We start from the raw sequence: 12,819 nt of genomic DNA, 5'->3' as shown, positions 1-12,819 counted from the left end.
TATCCACTTCACATATAGTAACGTGTATTCATCAATCCCAAATCCCCACTCTATACCCTCCTCCACCTCTCCTGGTAACCACAGTTTGTTTTCTATGTCTGTGAGTCTATGAAATATACTTTAACAGCATTCTTGAAGTGTTTAGTAAACAATAAAAAAAAATCAATATATACAAGATCTTGTGGTAGCTCAGAGAAAAAAGAAATGAGACAATGAATATATGTATGTTCATGTATAACTGAAAAATTGTGCTCTACGCTGGAATTTGACACATTGTAAAATGACTATAACTCAATAAAAAAAAGTTAAAAAAAGATAAGTAAATAAACCTAATTTTAAAAAAAGATCAACTTCCAATATTAAAAAATTAGTTCTAGAACCAATTGGCTTTGTTTTGAGGGACCACTTTCTCAACAGAGGTCTATATACAAACTGCTTAAGGAAGAAATTTAATCTAAATTTTTCCTCATGCATGTATACAAATATAACCAATTAATAATTCAAAGAAAAAGAGCTTTCTTCATGTTCTATGTTCATCACCCATATCATTTAAGCACATGTCCATGTTGTATTAATTCCTAAAACCAAGGGAACAAACAAATGGGATCTACAGCAAAACATGTATGCAGATGTCCAAATGTATTCTGGCTTCTACAACTGTAATAATTTTTTTTTCTGATTTGCCTGAACTTTTCCTTGAACAAGGAATTTTTTTTTTAACGTAGTTATTTAAAATCAGCATAAGGATCCAGTCAAGATACTACAGTGAGTTCATAGATTCCTAAAGTCTTGCTAAAATTAAGAAATTTAGCATTCTTTTAAAAAAAATGTACTTGAGATAAGCAATGAAAAGTGAGGGTATGCACTAACACATTTTCTTTTTTGGTGAAGCACGGTATGTTCATCACTATTGTGAAATTATTTTAGGTGGCACCAAGTTACGTATTTTTAAATTCTTGAATATTAGTTAGTCTCTTATTTAACATGCATTAGGAAGAAAATAATCTAGAATGTCAAATCTACTATTTCCTTGTATTACTGCTTAGAAAGATATGAAGGAAAAATTTAAGTAAATTGATTTAAAAATGTATTAATAATTATAAAATTGGTAAATGAATGTGCAGAGATTATAAAGGTGATACACTTAAAGGATTAAAGGTTAAGAACCAGCTAACAATGAAACTAGAAAAAGAAACAGGTATTTTGGAAGAAAAATAACCAACAGTCAAAGGTTACCTCTATTTTACTTCTCTGGAAAGCCTCTGTAGAACAGGTAAGTCTAACCTCTTTTAAAAATCACTGTTCAAATTCTTAATTAAATCTCAGGGTAAAAAGTATGACCCATAATCTTTAGGATTATCACTTCAATATCAGTATATACAAAAACAAAAATATCACCTGTGGCAGCCATGAGAATGCACCCTGCAGACCTCCACTTAAAAGGAACAGAGATACTAATGCAGGCTCACTCTGGGAGACACAGGAAGGCATCCAACCTTGATTAGACTACCTAGCAGTCTAGTCTTCCCTCTTTCCTTCACCTGCAGTAAGTCTTGCATCACAGTCTGACTCCCCTACCCAGCTTCCTCACCACTTCTCTCCTAGTCACTGTTACTAACAAAATCTTCAATGTTTTGTCTTGACATCTGCTTCTCAGAAGACTCTGGCTAACACATCCCCAAACCGTCCTAGTATTTCAGGAGGCCCCCTTTTCCTTTGGAGAAATCTTATTTTAAAGTAAGTAAAAAATCAGAGTTTCTCACTCTAATATGTTTTCCAAATAGCCAAAATGTTTCCTAATGACCAAAAGCCCAGAATTATAGTTTATGCCACTAACAAATTAATAGTGATAGTTTTATATCTGAAAATTTCCTAAAACTCTGAAGTAGCCTCCAATTAAAGAAAAAGAAAAAACTATCCCATCTTGAGGTAAAATGGAGTGAAAAACAAAACTGGACTTACATTCTCAGGTAAATTTTTGGCAATGGCACTGTGTGGCATGGGTTCAATACAAAGCAAGTGAGTAATTTCTCTCATTGTGACCTCTTCTTTGGTCACATTTCCTACTCCAGGTACATAACGCTCTCCTAATGCAAACAATGAAAAGAAAAAAGAAAACAATTAATTGCTTTCCATTTAAACTCTTTCCATCAAGAACACTATATTAAATTAAATCTCTGAGAGAGCACCCAAAAATTATTTGAAGATGTTCTTAAATCTGAACAGTAAAAATCTATTTGCTTCAAGAGGAAGAAAAAAAAAAGAGATATGAAGAAAAAGCCCTCTGTTACACACACACACACACACACACACACACATACAAGTATACATACACATACTCACACATTGTAAACAAGGCCCTTCGATTAAATTAGCATGTGTTTCTAGTCCAGAAAACAAGGAAGATGGCATTGAATGAACAGTGGCCATCACTGAACAATAGCTTTTCTTTCAAGATCTTCCTCAATTTTGTCTCTACTTGTTATTTAAGAAAGAAAAAAGTGAAAACTGAAAAACAAAATACTTTAAAATGTCTTTACAAGTTAAATGTCAAAACAGTAATATGTAGCAGAAATGGATGATGTACCTAAAATGCGTACATGACCAGGTTTCCCTTTTTCATCTCAATAAACTGCCAAATGGAGAGAGAAAATAGCCAAATTAACTACAGGAACTTCACTGGTGTCAACATCTAATTCCCATTGCCTAAAGAAGGCTTACAATACTTGACCTTACGTCACTGCTGATTTTCAATACTACAACATGTGTACAAAGGCCTGTGATATCCACAAGAGGGTTATTAAGATGACAGGAATTTTTTGCCTAAGAGATTTGATGAATTTGACAAATTAGCCAAAAAATGACATTTTGTTAAGTTAATTCACTTCCAACAGATTTATTCCTCTTTACAGTTGTAAAACACTTTGTAATTTTCAATTTTTTCCCACCAAAACCAATATCCTCTATAAGCTCAGTGTTAGAAAGAACCTAAGAGATCATGCAGATTACTTTCACATTTTACAAATCAGGAATTTGAGACCCTAAAAATGTAAATAGCATGCTCGTGACAGATTTATAGCAAGGCCAAGGCTAGATCTTCTGATTCCTAATCCAACTCTTTTGCTATTTCTTAATGTTTTCATCATTACATAATTTGAGGTTTTATATATATATATGTAACCTCAAATTATGTAATACACACACACACACACACACACACACACACACATACACGTACACACACATACCCCCCCCCTTTTAAAAATGTTGACTCCAAAAAGTAATAAACTTATACTCAGGAATGTAGCAAGTATTAATTAAGAATCAAATCACATAGAAGGAAATACCCAATGAATTTGGGTAAACACAACAGGAGCAAAATAACAGTAGGAATAATAAATAGTAAAAACATAAAACAGCAAAAAATATAGTACAATATTAGAAATTCTTCATAAAGTATCCTAAGAACAAACACAAAAATTCCAAGTTTTGTAATTTAATAAAGTATATCATCAACTTAAAAATCTTTTACACATTTTTGTCTATTTTTTTTCAGCAGATTCCTATGTAACACTCTGGAGTTATTCCAGAAGAGTTAGTGCCTGGAAGATTTATATCTCAGCAATGAAGGTCTACCCCAATTCCTGCTGAGACAAACTAAATCCATGACAAAAAACAAAATGATGCCGTATTTTCTGATTCGGCTAATGGCTAGAATTCTCATTAAGAACTATTAATACAATGCAATGTCTCCTGCAGTAACATAAGAAACAAGAGCCAGAATGAGAAGTTAAGAACTTTTACTTAGCTGGTAAAATCAACAGAAACTATAAAATAGAATATACAAAGTAAAAGTATGGCCAACATTTGCACAAAGTAATTTAATAGGATGACCCAGTGAAAATATATCTTACTTAGACCTATGTTACCTTGGAATTTAATATACATATAAAACTTCTAGCATTCAATGTATTTTTCATCTATGGTTCTAAGATAACTATATCCCAAGACCTCTTTTAAACAAGTCCAAACAATTACAAGTCAGGTATTGAAAAATGAAGTGGTAATAGGTGTGCTTTTTTAAAAAGTGAGTTTCTAAACGTATCAATCACATTAGTCACATTAATCTCTAATATTCTCAGCTGTATTTGGGAGAAGAAGAACTTATAGTTCTTATAAATGTTTTCTCTGAAAAGTAAACCATCTTCTATTTCAAAACATGTTTTAATCTTACCCACAATATAGATGAGGACTTGAAGCATTTCTTCTATTAAGGTATTATACTGTTTAATCAAATCCTATATAATTGTAAAAGAAAAAATTAATTACATAAGAACCAAAAACCTCCATAAAACATACATTTCTGGATCAGAGTCATTGTCCAATCAATCCAGTATTTTCTTTCAGATCACAGCAACAGAGGTGAATATTTCCCTTTTTTGACATCAAATTTGGTAAGATTAACAATACCTGGCATGTAACAAGAGCTCAATAATAGCTGTTAAATATTATTGTTTTCATTATCACTACTCCCCATTTAGCCTTAAATCAACAAAGGCATTCTAGTCTTTAACTTCTCCTCTATGATTGGCTTCCTTCTTACCTGGGTTGGTGAGGCAGTGGCTTCAAACAGACAACTAACAGTTATGGTGAGAGTATCCTTCCCTAACACACCTGTTATTTAAATACTACAGTAAGTTAAATATTCATTTTCACTGAATATGAAACATGACTAAAAATTAACTTTGCATTTTATATGCTATCCTTTGGTTCTTTGCAAGTGACTTCTAATCTGGAAGAGTAAAATAATGTGATTCATAAATTCAAAGTAGTCAAAGGCTACTTTATAAACTGATATCAAATGTTGAAACAATGAAGATGTGACAAAGTTCATGAGACAAATTATGAACTTCAAAAAATGTAACAAATACAACAAATGAGAATTATTATCCTTACCAAATAAGGAACTTTTACAAGGACAAGAAAAGGGTAAAGAACAGGAACAAATAATTCACAACCAAAAAGGGGAAAAAAGGCCAATAATCATGGGAACAGTGTCAACCTCACTGATAACTAAAGAACTGCAAATGAAAATTAAACCTCATCTTTCACCTATCCAATCAACAAAGATTAAAAATACTAGTGCCATTACAGGTGTACATACTGCTAGAGAGAGCTTAAATTGGGACAGTCTTCTGAGAGCAATATGACAGTGTGTATTCAGAGTATTAAAAAAAGAGCATTTTGTATTCTCCAGCAAATCCACTTCTAAGAACTTATTTTAACAAAGTAATTAGACAAGTGTTTAAACCTTGAGGTGCAGAGACTAAAAAACTAGAAACCTCTTCAGAAATAGGGGCCTAAAGCATAATGAATTCATATAGTGCAATACTATACAGCCTTAAAAAATTACGATGTAAAAAGAAGATGGTGTAGCTGTATATCAGTGACAAGAAAAAACCTATCACAATATTTCATTAAGCACAGGTAGCAAATGACAAAATACAAAAGACTCAATTTTTGCTTTAAAAACAAATGAGACACCAGCACTTTAAAAGTGATCATTTCTAGGAGATAGTGTTTCATGTGATTTCCTCTTCTCCTCTTTGTTAACCGGTATACAATCATCCTTCAGTATCTACAGAGGATTGGTTCCAGGACCACTGCAGATACCAAAATCCAAGGATGTTCAAGTCCCTTATATAACATGGTTAGTACAGTCAGGACTCTGCATCCATAGATACGGAGGGCCAACTGAATTCTAATTTTTATAGAGTAAAAAGAGTATATGTGTGTAGAAATATATGCATGTTGTGTGTATGTGAATGATTTTTAGAGATATACACAAAATCTTAAATGTGATTAAAATTGTTAACAATAGTATTTCCCTTGGAATTAATTCACATAACAGTTTCTGTCCCTTACCTGGTCTTTTGTGGATACAACCTTGTTAAAAGCATCAGCAAGTTCGTATCTTTGAAGTACCAGTAACAAGAACTTGTTGGGATCCATTAAAGATGCACCAATCTGTGAAAGAAATCAAGTACCACAGTTGTCATGTATTAAATGGAGAAATATTTTGTCTCTAGGAGAACTATCAGAAAAAACTATGAAGTCTGCAAAAGATGATGTAGTAGTCCCTTCCATTTCTATGACACTATATTCATTTCAACAGTTAGAAAAATTTAAGTAAAGTTAACAATAATTACAATATCTTCTCTTATTACAAGGAATCTAGGAAGGTTAAGATGAATCTCAGAATTAATTTAAATAGGTACCTGAAGCATGATGATATCTTTATCATACATTTCTTCTCTGCACTTAACATCTTGGTAATAAAACACCTATAAAATAAAAGGTAGAATCGAAGCTAAAAGTATCTTTATTTCAAAGACAATTCTCAACAAAAACTATTCTTAAAACTTCCTCTAAACTAGAAACCCCAAGAACTCCTTGGTGGCAAAAAATTAGCTATAAATCTGTAAATCATTTTAAGGGATTTGTGAGGAAGTGAGGAAATATGGCATGAAAATAATTCAGTTAAAAATGCTCTACACTAGTTATTACTTTCAATATTCATAACAAAAGAATTTACTTCCCCTAAGTTTAAAATGCACACTTCAATAAAAGTGAACCAATTTCGACAATCAATCATAACACCGTTTTTCTCAAGTGGTATCTTTATAAGTCCTGTTTCTCTACCTTTTAGGAAAAAGGAAACTTCTCCTTAACCACTCCAAAACAGAAGGAAAAATTGTGAAATGGCCTTGAATTAATATAGGTGGTGGGAAGGTTACAGGTCCCCAAGTAAGGTAATCTTCAGAAGAGACATGTTACTGGGAAGGTTTCTCGTGGTACTACTGGCTTTCACCTCATTTTTTCCACTATTCACCTCAACTCTCCACTACAGACAAGGATAGAAACAAGGTCTATATGGTCACTAGAATTTTCATTTTGGAGTTTATACAAGAGAACAGAAAACAAAAATACTCAGCAAAATCCAAGGTAAATGTATAAAAGAAAAAATAATCAACTTAGCCATAAAAAAACGACAACATAATGCCATTTGCAGCAACATGGATGTCCCTGGAGAATGTCATTCTAAGTGAAGTAAGCCAGAAAAAGAAAGAAAAATACCATATGAGATCACTCATATGTGGAATCTAAAAAAAAAGAAAGAAAGAAAGAAAGGCAGGAAGGCAGGTAGGCAGGGAGAAAGCGAGAAAGTGAGAAAAGGAATGAAGGAAGGAAGGAAGAAAGAGAGAGAGAGAGAGAGAGAGAGAAAGAAAAGAAAAGAAAAGAAAAGAAAAGAAAAGAAAAGAAAAGAAAAGAAAAGAAAAGAAAGAAAGAAAGAAAGAAAGAAAGAAAGAAAGAAAGAAAGAAAGAAGAAAGAAAGGAAGAAAGAAAGAAAGGAAGAAAGGAAGAAAGAAAGAAAGAAATGAACATAAATACAAAACAGAAACAGACTCATAGACATAGAATACAAACTTGTAGTTGCCAAGGCATAGAGGGGTAGGAAGAGACAGACTGGAAGTTTGAAATTTGTAGATACTGACAGACATATGTAGAATAGATAAACAAGATTATACTGTATAGCACAGGGAAATATATACAAGATTTTGTGGTAGCTCACAGTGAAAAAGAATGCGACAATGAATATACGTATGTTCAAGTATAACTGAAATATTGTGCTCTACACTGGAGATTGACACAACATTGTGAACTGACTATAACTCAATAAAAAAAATAGAAAGAAAAAAAAAGAAAAAACAGTCAGAAAATAAACACATTCATAATGTGAATAATAGGCCTTGCCATACCTGGCTAATGAGAGAGAGTCCATTTCTTCGCCACATCTCAGCAACAACCTGGGCAACCAATACCAGACAACGCAAAGGATATTCCACTAGTACCTCTACTTGAAAATCCTCCTGAAACAGATTGAGATCTAATTTCATTATTTCTCAGAGGGCTTGGACATTATGGCACTACAGATTCCTCAGTTTTCTCATCTGTAAAATGGAAAGGCTTAAACTAGATGACTCCAAGTCCCCATGATTCAGATTTTAATGTTCTACCATATAATAGTAAAATTACTAATTGGGAATTATTTAGGTGGGTTTCGACATATTTTTTTTCTTCCCACTCATCAACCAAGAGATGTTTAGAAAGAGGATATAAGCAAATCGACAAGAGTCACTCACAAAAGACACAAATTCATGAAGTCTTGAAACAGCACCCAGCCTGCTTAAACGCACATGAAGACCTAAAGGGTAAAAAAGGAGAAAAATGAGAAAGCAATAAACCCAGCTAATTTATTTCCTAGTTAACTTATCAAGTTTGAAAACTTAAGAGATTTAAATATATATTTATTGAATTTAGAATGATATCCTAGAATACAAACTTCTGACTTCTAATTTTCAAACAGTATTACTAATATATTTAAAGTCATACATTGTGCAAGGTCTGCTTATATATTATATAAAAATACTATGCTGCTGCTTAAGAAATGCTTACTCTGCTCTTAACCAAGCATCAAAAGAAATGAAAACTAAGTATTTCTTTTTATAAAAACAAAAGTGACATAAAACTACGTCAATTATACCACATACAAAAATTAACTAAAAATGAATCCAAGACCTAAACATAGGAGTTAAATTATAAAACTCTTAGAAGATAACACAGGGAAAAAGCTTTACAACATTGGATTTGGCAATAATGTCTTGGATATGACACCAAAAGCACAGGAAACCAGAGGAAAAATAAATTAGACTACATCAAAATTAAAAACTTTTGTGTATGAAAGGACACTACCAACAGAGTGAAAGGCAATCCACAGAATGGGAGAAAATATCTGTAAATCATACATTTGATAAGCCATTAATATTCAGAATATATAAAAACTCCAACAACTTAACAACAACAACAACATCTGGTTAAAAAATAGACAAAGAACTTGAACAGACATTTCTTCAAAAAAGACATACATATGGCCAGTAAGTACAGGCAAAAATACTCAGTATCACTAATCATTAGGGAAATGCAAATCAAAACCAAAAGGAGATACCACTTCACATTCACCAGGATGGCTATTAAAAAAAACCAGAAAATAGCAAGTGTTGATGAGGATGCGGAGAAACTAGAATCTTTGTACACTGTTACTGGAAATGTAAAATGGTGCAACTGCTATGGAAAACAGTATGGTGGTTTTCCCCAAAATTAAAAAGTAGAATTACCTTATGATCCAGCAATTCCACTTTATGGGTATATACCCCAAAGAACTGAAAACAAGGACTCAAACAGATATTTGGACACTTGTGTTAATGGCAACATTATTCATCAACAGCCAAAAGATGGAAGCAGCCCAAGCATCGATTGGAGAATGAATAGTTAAACAAAATGTGGTGTGTGTGTATACACACACACACACACACACACACCCACATACTATGGAATATTATTTAACCTTAAAAGTGGAGGAAATCTGACACATGCTACAACATGGATAAACTCCAAGGATATCATGCTAAGTGAAATAAGCCAGTTATAAAAGGATATGTGTATGATTTCACTTAAATGAGGTACTTAGAGTAGTCAAGTCATAGAGGTAGAAAGCCAGGAACTGTAAGGAGCAGGGAACAAGGAGTTATGTTGAATGGGTACAAAAATTTCAGCTTGGGAAGATGAAAAAAATTCTAGATATGGATGGTGCTGATGGTTGTATAACAACATGAATATACTTAATATCACTGAACTACACACTAAAAAAAGGTTAAGATGGTTTAAATTTTATGTTATGCATATTTTACTACAATAAAATATATATATATATACTTCCATAAAATTGTTATAAAAATGAAACTGATAGGGCCAATTTACATGGAAATGTATATTAAAGAATGATTAAAGAAAAGCTATGATTTTTTTCTTTTAGTAGTGAAAGGAACAGTGACACAGAAAACACACAGAGAAGAAGGTTAAAAACCAGCAACAAGATTTTAGTATACTTAAGTTTGGGTAGGAAATGAGTTATCAAGTTAGTCCTTAAGTATATACTATAAGGATCCATTAGTTGACCCAGATAATGAAAGGCCCAGGTAAACAAGCATCCTTTGAAGGATGTTCTGGTGATAACGCTTTGATGGTCAGTGACAGCTCTTACCTGATCTGAGTATGTCTGAGCATAGAACACCAACAGAACTGATTCTAATATGAATATCTAGAAAACAAAGCTAACAGAAACATGCAAAAACCAAAAAACACTCACCAGCAAGAGTCCGAGAGAGTGGCAGATGTATGCTTACAAGATCTTCAGATACTCTGTAGGATTTAGTTTCCAAAGTATGACCACACAGTTGTACTACTGTTTTGCTACTAGATAAGAAACTTGTACTACACCTCATCACAGCTTTGTGACATTCTTTATAAGCCACTAGTAAGAGTTCTTCCTAAAAGGAAAATAAAAACGCAAATGAATTGAAAACTTAACTACCTTACCACGACATTCAAATAAATATTTTCTAAATACAAGCACAAAACTGTTGTATGTATTACTAGAGCTACCTCAACAGGATCTGCAAATAGGAAATACATAGACAGACAGACAGACAGACACACACACACACACACACACACACACACAGAGTAAAAACAATTTAAGTCATGTAAATGGTATAACATAATTAACGTAAAGGGAGGAAAAGCCACAAACAATTGGGAATATATATTCATAAAAGCAGTTTTTGAGTGGGGTCTAAAAGAATATGCAGAATTTAAGTATGGCGGGAAAAGATGAGGAGATAGTGGCATTGTAAGCAGAGATACAGAATAAACAGAGAAATAAGGAGAAGTACAACTCCTGTTCAGGCAGTGAAAAGGAACAAAAACTAGGTAAATCAAAGGGTTTACAGACAGAATTAGTGAACAATTAAACTGGAAATATGCCTTGGCATTGCCATGTGAATGTGAGTATACTGAGAGTGTCTGAAGTATAATAATGTAGTAGATGTACTGCTTCAAAAAGAATTAATGGGTATCACTGAAGATGACAGATTAGAGAGGGTAATGTTAGAAGACAAGGAAACCAATGAAAAGATTATTACAAAGTTTAAGTGTAAAGTAATTAGGGTCTCAACTAGAGTAGGGGCACTCAAGGTGAAAAAGAGTAAACCCATAGGAAATAAGTATTACAAAATAAATTTAGGATAAGGAAGATTCAAATCTGGGTGAGTATGGCAAGGAGAGGCGTCAAAGGGCACTTTTTAAGGGTGTTTCTCACACTGATTTTATTTTGAAAAAGGAATTCTACAGTCAAATAAGTTTTGGGACTATCCCTCTTAGAAATCAGTGCAGTAATTAATTAAAGGGTTTGAGAAGTTCAGTGGCTCAAAATCATGTTTGATTTTGTTTAATCTAGCATTTCTCAATCTTATGTGAACACAAAACTTTTTTCCCCTCAAAAGTCTGTTAACACCTAACATAAAGAACTTAGAGGCTCTGAGATTTCCTGTATGAATTAATTTATCAATCATGATGTCATGAATAGAACAAGGGAAGTCAAGAAGACAAAAATGCAAGCTGGGAGTAGAAGGAAATGATGACAAACCAATCTAATACACTCTGAGTTTGAAATATAAATTAAGATCTAAGCAGTAAGGTCTAGCACACAAACAGAAGTGATACTATAGCTTGCGAAAGCAATGAAGTTTTAATTGAGGTGGCAGAAATAAAAGATCTGTAAGAAGGAGAAGAGAACATTGGGGAATGTCTCATTTAGTAGGCAGAAGGAATTGAGGGAAAAGAGGCAATCACTGATTAAAATGGGTAATCAATAATAGAAACATTAGGATAAGTAGGTTTGTGAAAATCAGGGGGAAAGAGAGTTTCAAAAAGATAAAGATACTCAAAAGAATATAATGCCACAGACATTTAAGGATGGTGGGGATTTAGAAAAGACCTCTGAATTTGGTTACTAAATACATTCTTTGAAATTTTTTCAGAAAGCAATCCCTGTCAATTGGTAGGGGCAAAAGCCAAATTCTAAAGAAGCTTCAGAAGCTGAAGAGTGGTGACAGTAAATGTAGATCACTTCAGAAGGTTTGGCAGATGTCAAGATGAACACCACACACTTTGACCTCATTTCCAGCAATTAAGCATGCCTTCTGTAAAGCTGAAGGGAGACAAAAGAAAATGTGCTATGGTAGTTGCTGGACCATATTTCCTGTCCTTACTGTTCTATAAAGCTGTACTGTGCTAGATTAAAGTCTATATTGTGTCTGTGAGCATGAGTGCCACTCTGAACAAGTGATCAGTTGCTGGTGGTGGAGCAGAAAAAAAGAGAAAAAAGAGAGTACACAGTTTAAGAGGTAACAATGACAAGTAAAGGGGCTTTTACTCTTGTTTTATAGGAGAATCTTTTGTTTACAGGCAGATGAATGAAAGCGTGGGAAATACCACAGAAGACAACTGAGGAAGCAAATTCCACAAGGAACTAATACAGGTTGGGACCAAGAGCCGAGGTAAAGACATTCGTTTTAGAAAGAAAGAAGATTTTTTTTTTTAAAGAGATCAGTAGTAAAGATATAGAGAAACTTGGTGAGTAGACTATGGTGAGAAGTACAGAGAAACTGGAAAAGATGAAAAGAATTTGATTTATATAAATGTCAATTTTCTCAGAACAGCAATAAATGAGGTCATCTTCTCAAAAGGAAATCTGGGGTAAGGTTGTGTGTTTAAAGAGGGTTATGGTCTAAAATTATTGCTTAAGGAAAAACATTAGTTCTATATTTTAAAATTAATTTTCTTCATGGTTTAACACAC

The 12,819-nt window shown here is 33.1% G+C and overlaps 1 protein-coding gene across 2 annotated transcripts in view; it reads right to left on the bottom strand.

The window, feature by feature from the left end:
- Positions 1–12,819, bottom strand: part of UBR1 (ubiquitin protein ligase E3 component n-recognin 1) — a 136,516-nt gene that overhangs the window by 59,349 nt on the left and 64,348 nt on the right. For both annotated transcript variants that reach the window (XM_032481378.1, XM_006178875.3), the window contains exons 16-22: positions 10,268–10,448; positions 8,205–8,266; positions 7,821–7,931; positions 6,279–6,344; positions 5,926–6,027; positions 4,235–4,298; positions 1,963–2,087 (exon numbers count right to left, since the gene is read on the bottom strand). In XM_032481378.1, coding sequence (XP_032337269.1) covers positions 1,963–2,087; positions 4,235–4,298; positions 5,926–6,027; positions 6,279–6,344; positions 7,821–7,931; positions 8,205–8,266; positions 10,268–10,448 — 711 coding nt within the window. The remainder of the gene's footprint in view (positions 1–1,962; positions 2,088–4,234; positions 4,299–5,925; positions 6,028–6,278; positions 6,345–7,820; positions 7,932–8,204; positions 8,267–10,267; positions 10,449–12,819) is intronic.

Source organism: Camelus ferus, chromosome 6 (genome assembly GCF_009834535.1).
Source record: "Camelus ferus isolate YT-003-E chromosome 6, BCGSAC_Cfer_1.0, whole genome shotgun sequence".
Classification (NCBI taxonomy): Eukaryota; Metazoa; Chordata; class Mammalia; order Artiodactyla; family Camelidae; genus Camelus; species Camelus ferus.
Note: the sequence above shows the minus strand (reverse complement) of the source record. Positions and strands in the feature narration are given on the sequence as shown.